This window comes from Herpailurus yagouaroundi, unplaced genomic scaffold (genome assembly GCF_014898765.1).
Source record: "Herpailurus yagouaroundi ecotype Mexico unplaced genomic scaffold, PumYag 142, whole genome shotgun sequence".
In the NCBI taxonomy this organism is placed as follows: domain Eukaryota; kingdom Metazoa; phylum Chordata; class Mammalia; order Carnivora; family Felidae; genus Herpailurus; species Herpailurus yagouaroundi.
In genome coordinates, this window is record NW_024412397.1 from 14,636,020 (window position 1) to 14,654,272 (window position 18,253).

At 39.4% G+C, this 18,253-nt stretch overlaps 2 protein-coding genes across 15 annotated transcripts in view; one reads left to right on the top strand and one right to left on the bottom strand.

Moving 5' to 3' along the window:
- RELCH (RAB11 binding and LisH domain, coiled-coil and HEAT repeat containing) overlaps positions 1 to 15,476 on the bottom strand; it is a 114,432-nt gene extending 98,956 nt beyond the window's left edge. For 4 of the 9 annotated variants that reach the window (XM_040478634.1, XM_040478630.1, XM_040478629.1 and 1 more), the window contains exon 1: positions 14,709 to 15,475. In XM_040478634.1, coding sequence (XP_040334568.1) covers positions 14,709 to 15,237 — 529 coding nt within the window. In that variant the 5' untranslated portion in view covers positions 15,238 to 15,475. Of the gene's footprint in view, positions 1 to 14,708 lie in introns of all 9 variants that reach the window. The other 5 variants (XM_040478628.1, XM_040478636.1, XM_040478633.1 and 2 more) reach the window with 2 other exon arrangements.
- A 210-nt stretch (positions 15,477 to 15,686) lies between these two features.
- The window catches only part of PIGN (phosphatidylinositol glycan anchor biosynthesis class N), a 102,593-nt gene continuing 100,026 nt past the window's right edge, over positions 15,687 to 18,253 (top strand). For 3 of the 6 annotated variants that reach the window (XM_040478645.1, XM_040478638.1, XM_040478646.1), the window contains exons 1-2: positions 16,061 to 16,144; positions 18,057 to 18,205. The gene's annotated coding sequence lies outside the window, so the exon portion shown is untranslated. The other 3 variants (XM_040478639.1, XM_040478640.1, XM_040478641.1) reach the window with 3 other exon arrangements.

Here is an 18,253-nt window from a genome sequence, read left to right on the forward strand (position 1 = left end):
CATGAACACTCTTTGAAAAAATATATTAGCCATCTACTTTAAGTGTGTGTGCAAATTTTCTATTCACATTCTTTGACCATGTATCTAACATCTAGATTTTCTGATATTAGTTTATCTGGCCATTACTGCCCTAACCAGAAACTCCACTTGAGCACTATATCCTCTACTCTTAGTCACATCTTAGCTCCTCATTCTGATCTCTCCAACATGTGTATTATGTATAAAGCATGTATACCCAATAGGATGAACTTTTATCAACCAATATTCTGGTATTGTGACATCAGTCCTCACTGTTTTATTCCTGATTTTCATGGAATGCTAAGGACAATGTTGGTTGTGGGGTGCCTGGGTGGCTTAGTTGCTTAAGCATCTGACTCTTGGTTTCAGCTTTGGTCATGACTTTAAGGTTCGTGCTTCAAGCCCTGCATCAGGCTCCATGACGATAGCATGGAGCCTGCTTGGGATTCTCTCTCTCCCTCTCTCTCTCTGCCCCTCCCCTGCTCTTTCTCTCTCAAAATAATGAATAAACTTAAAAAAAAAAAAAAAAGAATGCTGTTGGTTGTTGATTTCAGATTAGTATTTTTTTTTTAATTTTTTTTCAACGTTTTTTATTTATTTTTGGGACAGAGAGAGACAGAGCATGAACGGGGGAGGGGCAGAGAGAGAGAGGGAGACACAGAATCGGAAACAGGCTCCAGGCTCCGAGCCATCAGCCCAGAGCCTGATGCGGGGCTCGAACTCACGGACTGCGAGATCGTGACCTGGCTGAAGTCGGACGCTCAACCGACTGCGCCACCCAGGCGCCCCAGATTAGTATTTTTTTAATGTTAAGTATCCATCTAATGTTAGTTTTCTAAGTATGTCTTTCTTTTCCTCTTCATATTATGTTTAATCATACATACAGACCTAGGTTAGAGCTGTTTAACCACCATACATTATTTCTCCATTATACTGTTAGTATTTCTCTGAAATTTTCAAAGAACTCCTCTGTATAATGGGAAAGTCCTTGGGGAAAGCAAACATACACACAGCTTTCAAGTTGGCATTATTATGGCCATTGAAAAATATTTTCTAAATGTTTTTTTAGTCCAAGCCAACCACAACTTTGTTTTCAAAAAAAAAAAAAAAAATCTGACACCTGTCTAAATAATAACTAAGATGTCACAAAAGTAAAAATCTCCTAATTCATTTAAATCTGTTCTATTTCAGAAAAAAAAACTACTAATGAAGAAAATAATTTCAATTTTGACTGAAATAACCTATAACAAATGTTGTAAAAGTACTTTGGATTTTCAGACTAATAACAGGCAATACTATAGCCTTAAGAGAAACATGCTTCTTTAGATTCAGCCACAATTCTTTTCCAAGGTAAGTGCCTTTCTAAATACTATTAAAAGAGAAAGAGTTTGAAACTTTTAACCTCTTTTATTAAGAAAGAAGCTATCGGGGCGCCTGGGTGGCGCAGTCGGTTAAGCTTCCGACTTCAGCCAGGTCACGATCTCGCGGTCCGTGAGTTCGAGCCCCGCGTCGGGCTCTGGGCTGATGGCTCAGAGCCTGGAGCCTGTTTCCGATTCTGTGTCTCCCTCTCTCTCTCTGCCCCTCCCCTGTTCATGCTCTGTCTCTCTCTGTCCCAAAAATAAATAAACGTTGAAAAAATAAAAAATAAAAAAAATAATTAAAAAAAAAAAAAAAGAAGCTATCATATTCTAATATGGAGTATGCCACAAAGCATTTCTTCAAATTCTAGGGTTATGTAACTTCTTAATAATTCACTTTATAACTCAAGAAACCGAATGGCTCAGAAGTTTCATCATAGTTGGCAAACCGGTAAAACCTGTATGTAGGTTTCAAATTAAGTCTGAGAACTAAATTCATTATACACAGTGTGACTATAAAGCGTGCAGATTGATTTCATAAGTCACATATGAAAGTCTCATATATTTATTTTAATATTTTAGCACTATTGGCAGGATATACTTTTACAACAGTTCGAAAAACTGAAAAGGTATCTTTTATGGAAATTACATAGTACTTTAAAAACTAACTGTAATTAGGGGCACTGGGTGGCTCAGTCGGTTAAGCAACAGCTCTGTCAGCTGTGCTGACAGCTCAGAGCCTGGAGCCTGCTTCCGATTCTGTGTCTCCCTCTCTCTCTGCCCCTCCCTCGCTCATGCTCTGTCTCTCTGTCTCTCAAAAATAAATAAACATAAAAAAAAAAAAAAGAATTAAAAAATTTCACTATATACTCTTCTTTGTACCATCTAGTTTTGTTGGTATTTTGGTATTTTACCCCCAAAGGCATTTAATACTTTTTATAATGTGAGCATTTGATAATTACAAAGTCATGAAAGTACCCAATTCATAATGAAAGGATAGGGAGAAAAGTATTACCAAACAATTAGCTTTATATTTGAATTCTTTCTGTAAAGGTGGTTTACTGAACCATGCCTAAATAAACCTATGTCATAGTAAATAACAAAGAAATATAAACTATAGAAATTCAATATATAGAAAAATAAAAAATTATCCTTAAACCTGAGGTTGTATATAAACATTTTAATATGTTAACCACTTAAATTAAGTATGGATCTTTTCTGATCCTCAATTTTTCTCCAATGCTGGGGCTCATTTCACTGACCCCTACGTTCAAAATATTTGAAAACTAGAATATTAGAGATAGTCCAACCCCCACATTTTCACAGATGAGAACATAGAACTATGTATTCATTCAGTATTTAATAATCCTCAGTGGAGAATATAAATTTGGTAAGAGTTGGTCCTTGCCTTAAATAAGCCTGTAAGTCACTGGAATTAAGTCATGTATATAGATAACAATGATACAATCAGATCACCGTATGTTAAAGATTCAATGAATTAATCTGTGAGTAAGGCAGAGACTCAAGTCTCCCAGATTGCAGTCAGCTGTCTTTTTCTCTTTGTCACAAGATTCCACAACGGGCTAGGCTTCAAAGTCACAAGACTAAACCTTAAGAAAAGACTTAAATGCAGAAACTTTATAACAAACTATTTATTTAAGTTAAAACTTCTATAGTGCTGGAGGATTTTGCCCTATGAACGGTTGTCAGGCAAAAAGGAGGGGTATTAATAACTATTATCAATAATTATTATTATATTTTGGGGGCAGTTAAGTGGTTCAGTCAGTTAAGCATCCTACTCCTAACTTCAGCTCAGGTCACGATCTCACAGTTCATGAGAGCCCACACTGGGCTCTGTGCAGACAGCGTGGAACCTGATTAGGAATCTCTCTCTCCTTCTTTCTGTGTCCCTCCCCTGCTTGCACATGTGCGCACGCTCTCAAAAGAAACAAACATTAAAAAATTATTATTATTGCATTTTTAACATGTTTTGACCACTTGTTCTATGCCAGATGCTGTGCCAGACACCTTCCGCGTGTAACCTTCTTTAACCTTATAACAGCCCCTCCACAAGAGGAGTCACCGCCATCTGCCTCTTACAGTAGAGGAAACAAACAACGCAGAGTCGCACAGCTAGCAAGCGGCAGAGCAGAAATGTAAAGTCAAGCTCTCCGATGTGGAGGCCTGAGCTCTAAACCATTAAGTTCTCTTGAATAATAACTCAGGGCACGGAGGTTCAGATCTCCCAGGCTCCAGGTAAGCTGGGCTTGATAATGTGAATGGCCTCAGAAAGATCACACTTGACTGGGCTTTGCTCAGGCAAAGCTGAGGGAATAGGCTACAGAGGGAAAGGCTAATTCTCACAAGGAATATGCTAAACTCACATATTTAGAGGATACTACTATCTACCTAAAGGTCATTTCTTTAGCACATATTGCACATTTATTCAAAGCTTTTTGCCCGGCATGGTGTTAGGCGCTGGTGACACAAAGACAAAACATGGTCTCCTTTCAATACTCGTGTAAAATAAACATTTATAAATTGCCTACTTTAGGCTTTGGTTCCAGGTATGAAAGAAGACACAGATATGAGGCATAAACTCCAACTAACATCTTAAAAGAAAAAAAACCTAGTCAGCGAGGGGCGCCTGGGTGGCTCAGTCGGTTAAGTGTCTGACTTCAGCTCAGGTCCTGATCTCGCAGTCTGTGAGTTTGAGCCCCGCCGTCGGCCTCTGTGCTGACAGTTCAGAGTCTGGAACCTGCTTCAGATTCTGCGTCTCCCTCTCCTGCTCTCACTCTGTCTCTCTCTCTCAAAAATAAATAAACATTTAAAAGAAATAAAAAAAAAAAACCTAGTCAGCTAAAACTAACACCCCAAAAATTCACTATTTAGAGTTTATTAGAGGGCGCCTATGTGGCCCAGTCAGTTCAAGTGTCCAACTCTTGATTTTGGCTCAGGTCACAATCTCATAGTTGTGAGATCAAGCCCTTGGTCGGGCTCTGCACTGACACCTCGGAGCCTGCTTGGGATTCTCTCTCTCTCCTATCTCTCTGCCCCTCCCCTGCTGTCATGTAAGCATCCTCTCTTTCTCTCTCTCTCTCTCAAAATAAATAAGTAAACATTAAAAAAAAAAAGGCATGCTCCAGGCTGAGCTATAAAATAAAAAATATATATACACACATACATACATATATAAAAATTACGTTTAAGGGACACTGAGTAAACAATGGGAGTACAATAAAAGTTTTGTACATGGACAGCATGGTTGAAAAGGCAGAAAGAAACAAAATGTTAGGAGGAACTTTATTATATATATCCATAATAAAATATTTTAAAATCACTTTTATCATATACTATGCAAAAAAAATGGGAAAATATTAAAATTCCTAGATAGGTTTGTAAATTCCCAAACAGGTTTGCAAATTCTTTTTTTCTGTAATATACAATTTTGCTAATAAAAAAATGTTTGGAAAAAGTTGCTTTAGACAGGAGGAAGCAATTTTAAAAGGTTTCAGCTGGAGTGGCATAAATAAATAGCTTTTAAGATCAAGTAAGAATAATGATGGAAGAAGAGATTAAGGGCACATGAACCAGTTAGAAGGTTAAAAATGATGGTCCAGATGTGAGCTAAAGGCCTTAACTAAGGCAGCAGACAAGCACAGAACTGAGAGGGTGAGAAATAACAGAAAATATGATGACACTACCTTGAGTGAGCAATCTTATCCACCTACAACAGGACCAACTGGTTACAAAAACAAATGCACATCATTTCTCATTGCTGGGAAGAAAGCTACACCCATGACTTCCATTGTGGTCTTCTCTTCTTTGAGGCTTAGTCATGCTCTGTGACTACACCAGAAACTTGAGATGTAACCGTGCAGCAAAACGTCAAGACTGAAAAAGAGAGTATAAATGAATTCGCCCTTGTAAGATTATTTCATTCGGAAGAACCATTAGTGACCATATTTGGCTCTAATGTGAGGCTCAGCTGATCCTGGTCTACAACCTGGATATCCTACAATCACATGTAGGGTATGCAGGTCCTGATATAGATTAAGTGAAGCACTCTGTAACATGGACCTCTTGATGAAATTAAGTGATGCTTTAGGCAGAGTATTCACCTTTGCCTTAGTGTGTGGTGCTACGGTTTGTCACTTTGACCGTTTTTTAAATGGTCAATTTTATACTATCTGACCTGCTTTCTGCATTAAGGAGGGTGGCTATTCTGATGGAGTTAATAAGATATACTCTGAATGAATTAAGCTATGTTGCCCAATCATACACTAAAATGACCTAAGAACTCCTGCTGAGCTATTTTAAAGCAGACATAAAACAGCAGTTGTTTGTAATGAAAGGAGTGTAGGCTTTGAAGTTAGTGATCTGGGGTGGAATCCTAGTCCTGCCACTAACTACATGATTTGTGGGAAAATATAACAGGGCACACAAGGAAAGGTAAGGACCTGTGCCCATCTCCCAATCGGCAATCCTCCTCTGAAGTATCAATCATTGTTTAGCCTCTTTTGTATGTATCCTTTTTTTTTGTATAGACTCTATTTTTGTTTTTTGTTGTTGCTTTTTAAAATTTATGTATTGTTTAATTTACACCCAAGTTAGTTAGCATATGGTGCAACAATGATTTCAAGAGTAGATTCCTTAATGCCCCTTACTCATTTACACCACTACCCCTCCCCAAACCCGTCCAGCAACCCTGTTTGTTATCTATATTTAAGAGTCTTTTATGTTTTGTCCCCCTCCCTGTTTTTATATTATTTTTGCTTCCCTTCCCTTATGTTCATTGGTTCTGTATCTTAAATTCCTCATATGAGTGAAGTCATATGATTTTTGTCTTTCTCTGACTAATTTTGCTTAGCATAATACCCTCTAGTTCCATCTCCGTAGTTGCAAATGGCAAGATTTCATTCTTTTTGATTTCCAAGTAATACTCCATTGTTTGTATGTGTCCTTTTAAATTATGCTAGGCATATGCAAATATCTTTTTTGTACATAAATGGAAACATATACACTTGTTATTAATTTATTCAATTTATAATAGAACTTGGTGATCATTCCACATTAGCACATATAGACTATTCTGTTTTAATTAACCAATCTTTACTGTTGATATTTAGGGTTTTTTAAATCTTTAATACTTTTACCTATAAATGATATTTAAAAAATGATGGTTCAATTGTTTTAATGCAAACAAACATATATGTCTATAATAAATTACAGAAGTAGAACTGGAGATTAAAGAATATGTTTTTTTACAAAGTGATCGATATTGCCAAGTTACTTTCCAGAGTATCAAACCAACAGTGCATGAGTCCATATTTTATGTTCCAGCCTTCGTGTCACACATATTTTTATCAAAATTACAATCAGAAGAGAATATTGCTTGAAAAAACTTGTTGGGAAGAGTCCAGTGAGACCACAGATTCAAAAATTACCTATCAATACAGGCTACCTTTTTGATACGGACCTCTTATTTAAAGGTTTAGGAGATGGGGCACCCGGGTGGCTCAGTCAGTTGAGCGTCCAACTTCAACTCAGGTTATGATCTCCCAGTTTGTGATTTCAAGCCCTGTGTCGGGGTCTGTGTTGACAGCTCAGAGCCTGAAGCCTGCTTCAGATTCTGTGTTTCCCTCTCCCTCTCTCTCTGTCCTTCCCCCTCTCACACTCTGTCTCTCTCTCTCAAAAATAAATAAACATTAAAAATAAATAAAAGTTTAGTAGACAAAAATCAGTATTCTTACTATTATGACTTACTAAAGGGCACAAAATGCAAATATTCATCCTTAAGAACACTGATAAAATGGACTAGAGATTTTGGTGATACATTCATAACTCTCATCATTCCACCTTACATTCTTTGGTTAACTCTCCTTACACATCCATCTCTGACAAAAAAAACCAAAAAACAAAAAAGTTTTAATTCTTGGGGCACGTAGGTGGCTCAGTTGGTTAAGCATGTGACTCTTGATTTTGGCTCACGTCATGATCTCACTGTTCTCGTGAGATCGAGCCCAGCGTCCGCAGAGCCTGCTTGGGATTCTCTCTCTCTTCCCTTCCCTGTACACACACTCTCTCTCTCAAAAATAAATAAAGAAACTTAAATTTTGTTTTTCAATTTTCACCATGATGGTAAAGAAAGTCTTTAAGAAAAATTAGAAACTTTAAGACTGTTGCTAGGTCCTTTTCTTTTCCTTTTTTTTTTTTTTTTTAAATGTTTATTTATTTTGAGAGAGAGGCAGGGGAAGGGGAAGAGGGTGTGCTGCAGAGAGAGAATCCCAAAAGGCTCCACACTGCCAGCCAGAGACTGACGCAGGGCAGGGCTTGACCCCACCGACCAGGAGATCAGGACCTGAACCAAAATCCAGAGTCAGAAACTCAACTGACAGAGCCACACAGGTGCCCTATTAGGTCCTTTTCTAATGGTAATTCTACTTCCATACACACGCACAGAATATTTACAAGACACCCCGTGCAATGCAATAAAAAACTTTGGTATAAAATAGTTTTCTTCACTTGACACATGCTAAATATATCTTAAAAGAGATCTGTATTGACACTATAATAAGAATTATAAACTGATTCTGAAGATTTCCTTTCCAAACAACATTGATCCTCAAGGTCACAAATGGCAACAGGAGATTAAGAATAGATAAACTGGTACACAGGTACCAATAGTTTGTGAGCAAAAAATGATTTTTTTACAGTTATTTTGCAATTTCAACTAATAGATATTCAATATAAAGTAACAAAAAAGTAGACAAGTGCCAGACATGTATGAAGAAATAACTTACTCCAAACAAAACAAAATAAAACTAATGTAAATCTCCTCAAATCAAAGAGGCACAGAGTTCAAAATACGGACAAATAGCAAAACACTATTTACTTAAACATCAACAGCATATTTTTAGTATAAATAACTTAGAAACCATAATTTATCACCAAATCTCAGTACTTATAGGTAGAAGCCAGTAAAAATAAGCCGTTAGTATTTAAGACCTTTCTCGGTATTTGTAATTTTTAGACCAAGGTAAATGTTTTTCATCAAAAAATCATGGGGGAGGGGCGCCTGGGTGGCTCAGTCGGTTGAACGTCCAACTTCAGCTCAGGTCATGATCTCCTGGTTCTTGAGTTCAAGCCCCGCGTCCGGCTCTGTGATGACAGCTCAGAGCCTGGAGCCTGCTTCAGATTCTGTGTCTCCCTCTCTCTCTGCCTCTCCCCAGTCATGCTCTGTCTCTCTCTGTCTCTAAAAAATGAATAAACGTTAAAAAAAACCCAAACAAACACGGGGGAGAGAAGCACAGTTAAAAGCCATACAAAAATGGGGCACGTGGGTGGCTCAGCCAACTTCGGCTCAGGTCATGAGCTTGTGGTTTGTGAGTCCAAGCCCTGCATCAAGGTCTGTGCTGACAGCTCAGAGCATGGAGCCTGCTTCCGATTCTGTGTCTCCCTCTCTCTCTGCCCCTCCCCTGCTCACACTCTGTCTCTCGCTCTCTCTCAAAAATAAACAAACATTTAAGAAAAAAATTTTTAAAGCCATATAAAAACAAATTAACCAAACTTAGTTTTTGACCTAAAAATACTAAGCAAAATGAAAATTACATTAATTCTAGGTTTTTTTCCAATCAAATTAAAAAAAAAAAACAACACGCATACATTCTGAAGATCACTTTCTTTTTGAAAAATAGAAAGTATAATTTCAATTTCTGACAGAAATAAGGTCTGCTTTCTCTGATTAAAATCCCTATCTTGTTTCCTTTCAGCCCAAATACCACAATGGCTTGAAATATCATACTGCAGTTTTACAAGTACCCAAATGGAATCACTTTATTTAGTGGAGAGCCAGATAATGGTAAGCATGGTCCCAGATGTTTTAAATAAGGCAAAATATAAACCAAATATTATCTTTCCTTTACCCTCACTTCCTTTTCCTTTTCCTCACTCACAATAAAGAGTCTAAATATGGCCAAATAATAAAGTTACTATTTATTTAAAATTCCACTTTCTCCACAAATACCATTTCATCATCACAATCAGCAATAATTTTTCTATATCTGAATGTTTACACTATTATTTGTGTCACTGTTCTGTAGCTTTTTCATGTGTTAGTCCTGTTGCCTTTTCACCAAGAACATAAGCTCAAGGACCTGCATTAAACATCTTTTGGATTCCCACAATCCTAACTGATTATACAATTTAATAAATATATTGATCAACATAAGATATTGAATAGCAACTATATTCAAGTCACCGTGCTAGCCAGTGAGACTATGTGACTACTTTTGATACAAGAAAGGCATTGGCAAGAAAAATGCCAGTTATACAACAGATAAATTTAGGAACGTATATGGTCTAGACAATAGTGGAAAGTCTCATTCGCTAAAAGCAGTGAAACTAATAAATTATTTTATTGACACAGTTTGGAAATATTTTAGCAATATTTACTGATATTTTCTCTCAGAAGCCAGAGGAAGCACTACACCCAATTTCAACCTAACGAGGGAGGAAGTATTTGTAAAGTGAAAAAGATGGGAACGTTGGAAGACTGTCATCATGACAGCTTAGCATTGGTGATACTGAAAAAGGAATACTGAACACAGTGAGATATGCACTCTGAGAATTCTGAGAAAAGACAGGTAGGATCATGAAACAGAAAACTTTGAAAAGGAGGAAAATGACTCAAGAGAGCTGTAGACTCACAAGTGAAATTATCACAATCATAAATGACTGCCTCTTGACAAGCTACCTTATAAAAACTTGAAGACATGGTAGGGTGCCTGGGTGGCTCAGTCGGTTGGGAGTCCAACTTCAGGTCAGGTCATGATCTCGTGGTTTGTGGGTTTGAGCCCTGGGTCGGGCTCTGTGCTGACGGCTCGGAGCCTGAAGCCTGCTTCGGATTCTGTGGCTCCCTCTCTCGCCCCTCCCCTACTAGCACTCTCTCTCTCTCTCAAAAATGAACATTTTAAAAAAATTTAAAAAAAACCTTGAAGACATGGTAAATACAGAATAAAAGAAATCCATTACTGACAGGCATTAAGTCATTTGTCTTCTCCGTCTGATCACCTACTGTCTCTACTAAATAAAAAAAAAAGTTGGGCTCATCTCTGAAATTACAGTCCGATTTCGATCAGTGTTCTAAAACTTCAAAGTGGAACCAGCATTCCTCTGGCAAAGATACTACAATCTGCTCAGTGTAAATCAATGACATTGCCATAATTTTTATCTTGCAATCTAATTGAAAAGCAAAACAATTACTAAATGGAAGTTTATTCTGGCCCAATTGGCAAAAATACAGAGAAAAAATATAAATGGTGTGTGTCTGTTCAAACCATAAAATTCTTCTACCATTTGAATGTTTTACAAACATGGATTACTCTTTTAGTCAAGAAAAAAAGATTAAAGACAGTATGAAGACTTCTTTAAGTATTTTAAAAGCACTATCATACTATGATATTTACCTGAGGTCAACAGACTTTTAGGTAAATAATTCAGTAAATCTTGCAAAATTAAACTGTTTTTAGACATCAATGAAAGAAACTACTTTTGGTTACATATTTAATATTCCAAAGTATGATAAATTTTCAGATTGATATATATCAATCAAAATATATACAAAAAAGAAATAAAAATAACTTAATGTTTTAGATAATCCAAACTATCAATTTTTACACTGTATAATCAACCAAAACGTTCTTATTGAGCTTTATAAAATCATAATCCAGTTAGCAATAATCAACACACTAAACTTGAACATAGGGGATCTTTAAAAACAGGCAGTAGTCCAATCCTAAAGGAACACTTATCCTCTGAATTTCTAAAATATAATTTGTGCATTCCAGAGCTTAGTCAAAATCTTCAAAACATGGTACTAAGCACAGTCTTACAGACTTACTTTAGCATTTATATATTTTCTAACTAGATTAAGAAATTTATAGGCACTGATATTTTGATATATACAACGCATTTGTATTTAAACTGTACTAAAGCTTGTGCTATGTTTGCACATTTATAGAAAGAATATTTAAGAAATAGTTCTTTTTTTCATAACCTTAATTGAAGTGCAGTCCTGCCATCACAGACCTAAATGCAAAAGCTAAAACCATAAAACTTCTAGAAGAAAATGTAGGAGAAAATTTCTGCAACTTTGGGATTGGCAAATATTTCTCATTAGGACACAAAAAACATGAATCATTAAAGAAAAAACTTGATTAACTGGACTTGGAAGAAATTTAAAAAATGACATGCAAACCATACTGGGAAAAGTATTTGCAAAACACATATTAATAAAGGACTTGGGTCCAGAATATATAAAACCTAATTTAAAAATTCAGTTAAAGACATGAACAGACATTTCCCACCAAAGAAAATATACTAATGGCAAAAAGCTCAGGAAAAGGGAGTTCAGCATCACTAGTTCTCAGGGAAACAAAAATTAAAACCACAATGAGGGACACCTGGGTGGCTCAGTTGGTTAAGTGATCAACTCTTGATTTCAGCTCAGGTCATGATCTCAAGGTTCCTGGGCTCCAGCCCCATGTCTGTGCTGACACCAGGAGCCTGCTTGGGATTCTCTCTCTCCTTCTGCCCCTCCCCTGCTCTCTCTCTCAAAAATAAATAAATAAACATTTGGGGAAAAAGAAAAAAAAAACAACAACACAACACACGTGATACCACCAATCTCTCATAGAAGAAGTTGAATAAAAAGCCTGAAAATAGTGTTTAGGGGATGTGGAACTCTCATACACTGGTGATGGGATTTCTAAATGGTACAACCACTTTGGAAAACAGTTTGACAGCTTCTTATAAACTTAAGTATATAGTAACTATATGACCCAACAATTGTATTCTTAGGTATTATCCAAATGAAATGAAAATATGTGTTTATGCAAAAAGAAACCATACAGGAAAGAATATATGCGCTCCATGATTCCATTTATATGAAATTTTAGAGCCGGCAAAACTTATGTATAGAAGTGGTTCCTAATCTGGGGAATTTTGGCCTCCCTCTCCCGTTGGACAATGTTGGAGACATTTTGGTTGTCACAACTTGAGAGATGAGTAGGAATGGTTGCTACAGGCATCTAGTGTGGATAGAGAGGCCAGAGATCCTGTTAAACATTCTAGAATTATCAGGCCCAAAATTTTGATAGTGCCCAGGCTGCAAAATTGTTATATAGTTAGTGATCAGTGGATGTCTAAAGGTGGGACTGGGGATATAATGCAAAGAAATATGAAGGAATTCTGAGGATGATAAAAATGTTCTATATTTTAATTGCAATAGCGATTAGTTTTTCAAAACTCATCAAACTATACACTTTAAAATAGGTGCGTTTTGTTGTATGCCATCTTACATCAAAGTTGATGATAAAAAAGTGCCTGTCAAATAACATAAAGCTATACAAAATAATTTAATCCAATATTAGTTTTTTTAATATATATGAATGGAAAAGACAGGAAAGGCAAATATCATTGGTGAGATTACTGATAATTTTTACTTTTTTCTTTTTTGTTCATGTCCTTTGTATTCACTGTGAAAATACTACTTAGAGTTTAAATCAAAAATACAATTTTCTTTTTTTTAAGTGTTTATTCATTTTTGAGAGAGAGCGAGCGTGAGCAGGGGAGGAGCAGAGAGAGAGGGGGACAGAGGCTCCAAAGCAGACTCTGCTCTGACAGCAAGGAGCCCGATGTCTGGCTCGAACCCACGAACCATGAGATCATGACCTAAGCCGAAGTCAGATGCTCCACTGATTGAGCCACTCCGGCCCCCCTAAATATAACTATTTCTATATACAGAAAGTTTTAAAGAGAAATTTTCACTAGTAACAGTGATACCAAGCTGCAATAAGGTAGGCTAAGAAATTCTTTCAACTAGAACGAAGTCACAAAGCAAAGAATAACCTATTTCATTATATTAACAGAGTAGAAAAACAGCAGATGTAATTAAGTTACGTTCAACAACAGGCTAGGGACTATACAAAGTGTGAAGGGTATAAAGAGGTCCCTCCAGAAGTACCTATCTAACGGAGAAAAATGATGCTGTCGACAAACCAAATACAAAACAATTAAAGACCACGGTTTACATATGCAAGTAGTACAATGAAACAAGCCACTGAGGGGGGAAAAAAAAGACACAAGCAACTAACTAAACATGGGGGGGGAGGAGGGGGAAGCATTTACAAAGAAGACATTTAGGCCGGCCGGCAACGAGAACAGCTCTTCCTGAAAAGAAGCTTATCCTACATACTGAGTAAGGAAGTTGTACCTACTGAGAAAATTTCGTATCAAAGAGAGAAATCTGCCTGGGATTTACCTTGATGGAAAATGCACCCTTTGCACTTGCACCGTGTCTAGATTTGGCAACAGAATTCTCTGGCACCGTGCGAACGGAGAGACAAAACAATCAATTGCGCTGCAGTTTAAAAATCGTACATTTCACCTTTCTTAGTAAATTCCAGTTGGCCTCATCTGACACACTAAAACTTCTCACACCATTAGTAAGGGAAAATCTAAGTTGCCTGCCGGAAGAGGATACCGGTAATGCAGAATACATCCTCGAGAGTAGGTTTTCAAGCTGTTAAGAAACGCTTATAAATATACGCCAGATGGGGTAAACAATTACTTTATCGTGCTAAGAATGATTATAACTTGGTAAAAAGGTAAATTCCTACGTTATGCAGAGAAAAAAAAAAAGCCTGCGAGGTGGTGGCATCACGAGACAGACTACAGGCAGAACTCCACCGCCCTGCTCTTTAGATTTCTCGCAATTTTGGAAACTACTGAAATTAAGGCATCGAAACGGAACTGAATGGACTTAGTTAAACAGAACACATTTTGTGCGGCAGGAAATCCAATTTTTGAGTGCGAAGGCCATTCCAAACACAAAGGGTCTTTAGAGGATCTGACTTTGCGGAGAGAACATTTCCTATTCCTTGCTCTCGCTTGACTTTGAGTCAAAGACTTACTCCGCGCAATTTAAAAAACACAGTTTCCTGGTAGTGGTGATTCAGGAGATTAGAGGAAAAGGAAAAAAAATGACTAAGGCGATAAGCCAGTTTGCAAGGGAGCCTTCTGTAGCCCCGTAACAGCCAGTGAACTGGAAACTGGGTATTTTAGAGACCGACGCCAACAGGGGAACCCAGGAGCAAATGCAAGACCAGCCCAAGGTTGGAGGCACACAAGAGAGAAGAGTCGCCGCCAGATCCTTTTGCTTCCACCGCAAAGACTCCCACCCTTTCCAGCTCTCTCTCTACGTTTCTAATGCTCACTACCTGCCCGACAATCTCAACCACCTCGCCAGAGACACAGGCTGCGTTCACTTACTGAGCTGTCCCCCGCCAGACGTCGTACTCGGTTCCCGACCTCCTGCGCCTCCAATGCCAGCTGCTCCAGGGATCCCCGGCGCCCCCATCCCCGGCGGGGTCCCACTCTGCCTCTCGAAGTTGCCTGGATTGGAGAAGTAGTCGCGCAGCCGAGGCAGTTCGCGGCCACTCTCTAACAGCTCGGTGTGCAGCTCCAGAGCGGTCAGCAAGTATTGATCGCGCAACAGCTGAGCCGCGATCGCGTCAATGGACAAGCGGGCAGGGGTCTCCCCACAGCCCCCCAGTGCCACCGCAGCCGCCGACACCTCCCCAGGGAGCCCTGGCCGCGCACTGCTCCCTAAGGCCACGGGATCCTGGGGCGACAGCGAGTCCGCAGAGCCAGGATCTAGGCCGCTCCCGGAACCCAGCCGGAGTCCTGCCCGCCGCTCCTCGGTCGCCGCTACCTCGTCGTCGTCCTCGTCCGAATCGCTGAGGAATGGATTCACTCCGCCGCCACCACTGCCACCACCTCCAGGCGCCATCGCCGCCATCTTATCCTGTCAGGACTGTGGGCGCCTCCCTGACTGGCTCTGACAGGCCTCAGCCTCAATTCCCCCTAAGCCGCAGCGGGCACTGCGCACTACCACAACCTTGGCCTGGCCACGTCCCACCTCCCCACCCGGAGACTAGGAGGAGACTCTGAGGCAGGAGGTCCGGATGCAGCAGCAACCGCTGCCTCAGCCACTGCTGCACCAGCAGCCGGGCTCTGCAGGCGTCTTCCTGGTCTTCAGTCTCGCGAGAAAGAGTGCATGTCCTGCCCCTCGCCCCGCCCCAGCCCCGCCCCAGCCCCGCCCCAGCCCCGCCCGTTCTAACGCCAGAGAGCAAAGATTGAAAGGCCCGCTCCCAACTCAAAGGCAAAACTCCGCCCACACTCCTGTTTGATTGGCCAGAGGAGGAGGGAGGGACCGGAGTTACGAAGGACGGGCCCTAGAATTATCGCGAGAGCAGCCTCTGGGCAGGTAGGTTTCGGGGGCGTTCCGCGGCTCAGGGGCAGTTATGACGGTGGCTTAGGAACGTTCTCTTGGCTGTCCTTTCAGGGGGCAGAGGGTAACTCTGCAGGAGAGCTAGCTTTGCGCGGAAGAGGCCTCATTCTCGAGATTACGCGTAACCCGGCTAAGCCCCAGGTAAGCCCGGGGACCAGAGCGCAGAGGTGTGGTGGCACCAAAACTGGCCTCACGCCTGCGGACACGCTGCTTCCGTAATACTTCTCACTTTATTGTTGCTGTTGTTTGCTGCCAGGTGGTGACATTGCCCTCGCACGTGTAGCAGGTGCCCAGGGCAGTTGTTAGAATTTGGCATTCTTTCTCTTCCTTTCCCGGCCAAGTGACTGTCCGCTCTGGAGGCCTGGCCACAGCACCGGCTGCTGGAACTTCTGGAAGACCGCCTTCTAGCCACCGAGTTGGTGCCACAAAAGGGTGGGGTGTGGGAGGTGGAGAAAGTAACTGGACTGTAGAACTCTGGGTTTTGGATTTCCTTGGATCTGTGGATAAATATTCTTAAAGCCTCGGCTTGTGTAACAAGCTCTGAGGGGCTCAATGAGCACTTGGGATTTAAAACACAGTTTGCACAAATGCAGCCCCATCAGCAGAGAGCTAAGTAAACTGAAGTCTAGAAACGTTCAATGGCTTGGTCAAATCAACTCCACTAGGAAGTATTCCGAGGAACTTTAAAGTCACTTTTCTTATTATGTCCAAAGCCATTCTTCTCCCACTATGCCTTGCAGTCTTTCTGACTTGGCCATTTAGGCTGAAAATAAGGTATTGACTGTGGAACGTGATTATTTTAAAGCTTGGATGCTTTGGACACTTTTAATTTCCTTTATCAAATGTTAGCACCTAGAGTATACTAAGTTTGGAAGTTCCACGTTTATCTTCTATGTCATTCCCTGATCACCGTGCGAGTGGTAAAGGGATGTTAGTTTCCAGTCAACAGCATTGGAACGCTATTCCTAAGAGCTTCTATTTTCTTCATCCATGGATTGCTGCTTTTGCAAGGTTTTAAATTTCCTCTCTGTCTGTATAGCTCCCTGTAAGCACCAAAATAAATAGGTGGCAGTAATTGTGTTATCAGGCAAGTTACACGTTACATGGAAGTAGTAAAGTATCTCCTTTAGCTCTGTGGAAAAATAAAAATAGAGCATTCTTATATAACCGTAGGTCAGGTTATTGGTTTACGTGTAAAAGTATGCCAACAGTTAAGTGTCGGCTTTCAGTGTACCCAGACTCAGTAAACTAAGATTTTCATTTGAATGAGGCTTTGGGGTTTTTTTCTTTTGTTTTTGCTAGAAGTTTTTTTTTTTTGACACTGTTAGTACTTAGGAATTCAAAATATTTTTTATTTATTTATTTATTAAAAAAAATTTTTTTTTAACCTTTATTTTTGAGACAGAGAGAGACAGAGCATGAACGGGGGAGAGTCAGAGAGAGGGAGACACAGAATCTGAAACAGGCTCCAGGCTCTGAGCTGTCAGCACAGAGCCTGACGTGGGGCTCGAACTCAGGGACCGCGAGATCATGACCTGAGCCGAAGTCAGATGCTTAACCGACTGAGCCACCCAGGCGCCCCTCAAAATATTTTTTATAGAACGTTAGCTGCTGATGTTCAAATTCTAAATATTTTTCTGTGCTATACATTGTAGAAAAATATGAAAAAAAGATCCCGATCTTAGGAAAATAGTATCAAAATAGCTAATGCTGTATCCTGTTACTATTTATTAGCACAAAGTATTGCTGATATTTACTGTAATTGAATTTTCCAGAGAGATTGAAAGGGAATCAATTTCTGGAATGGAGGAATGGGAGGGACTAGTGATTGGCATGGAAAGGGCATGATTGGAAATGGATTATTTACATACAGTATTTCCATCCCTGTAATGGAATTTTTTGAATCTCCTGCACTTAGGGTCCCTGAAGAGGCTTTTGCTTATTACGTAGGAGAGCCCAGAGTTTACATCCCAGTTCTACCTATTATTTGCTGCGAGACTTTAAAAAAATTACTTAACTTCTCTCAGTCTCCCTTAACATCTATCTGTCAAGGGGGTAATGAAAGTACACAATTAGGAATGTGCTTGTCTCAGTGCTTGGTACCTAGTACACCATAAATGTTGTTACTATAGTCAGTTTTCAATTAGTGCAATATTAGTATATCTTGAAAATATTTGAGAGGTTTTAAAAAATAAAACAAATATCAACTATTTAGTAGCTAAAGCTGGAAAAAAAACAAGTCAGTAGGGTGCAAAGGGAATATCTTTAATTTAGGGTCTGATTTCCAAAATGTAACTTGAAAACAGATTTAAAATGTGTCTTCTCAGAGAGCTGTAAGAAGTTGGATGTAGAATTGCTTCCAGGATTGACTTCCTATACAAGTCTGTAGTTTCCTGATTCTTCTTCACAACCTGTAATCATGGACTTGTTTATATGACCTTTCAAGACCACAACACATCAACTGGCCATCTTCTCAGTAAGTACTTTTCTTTTCCGCAATACACAAAGGTTTAATTATCAATAA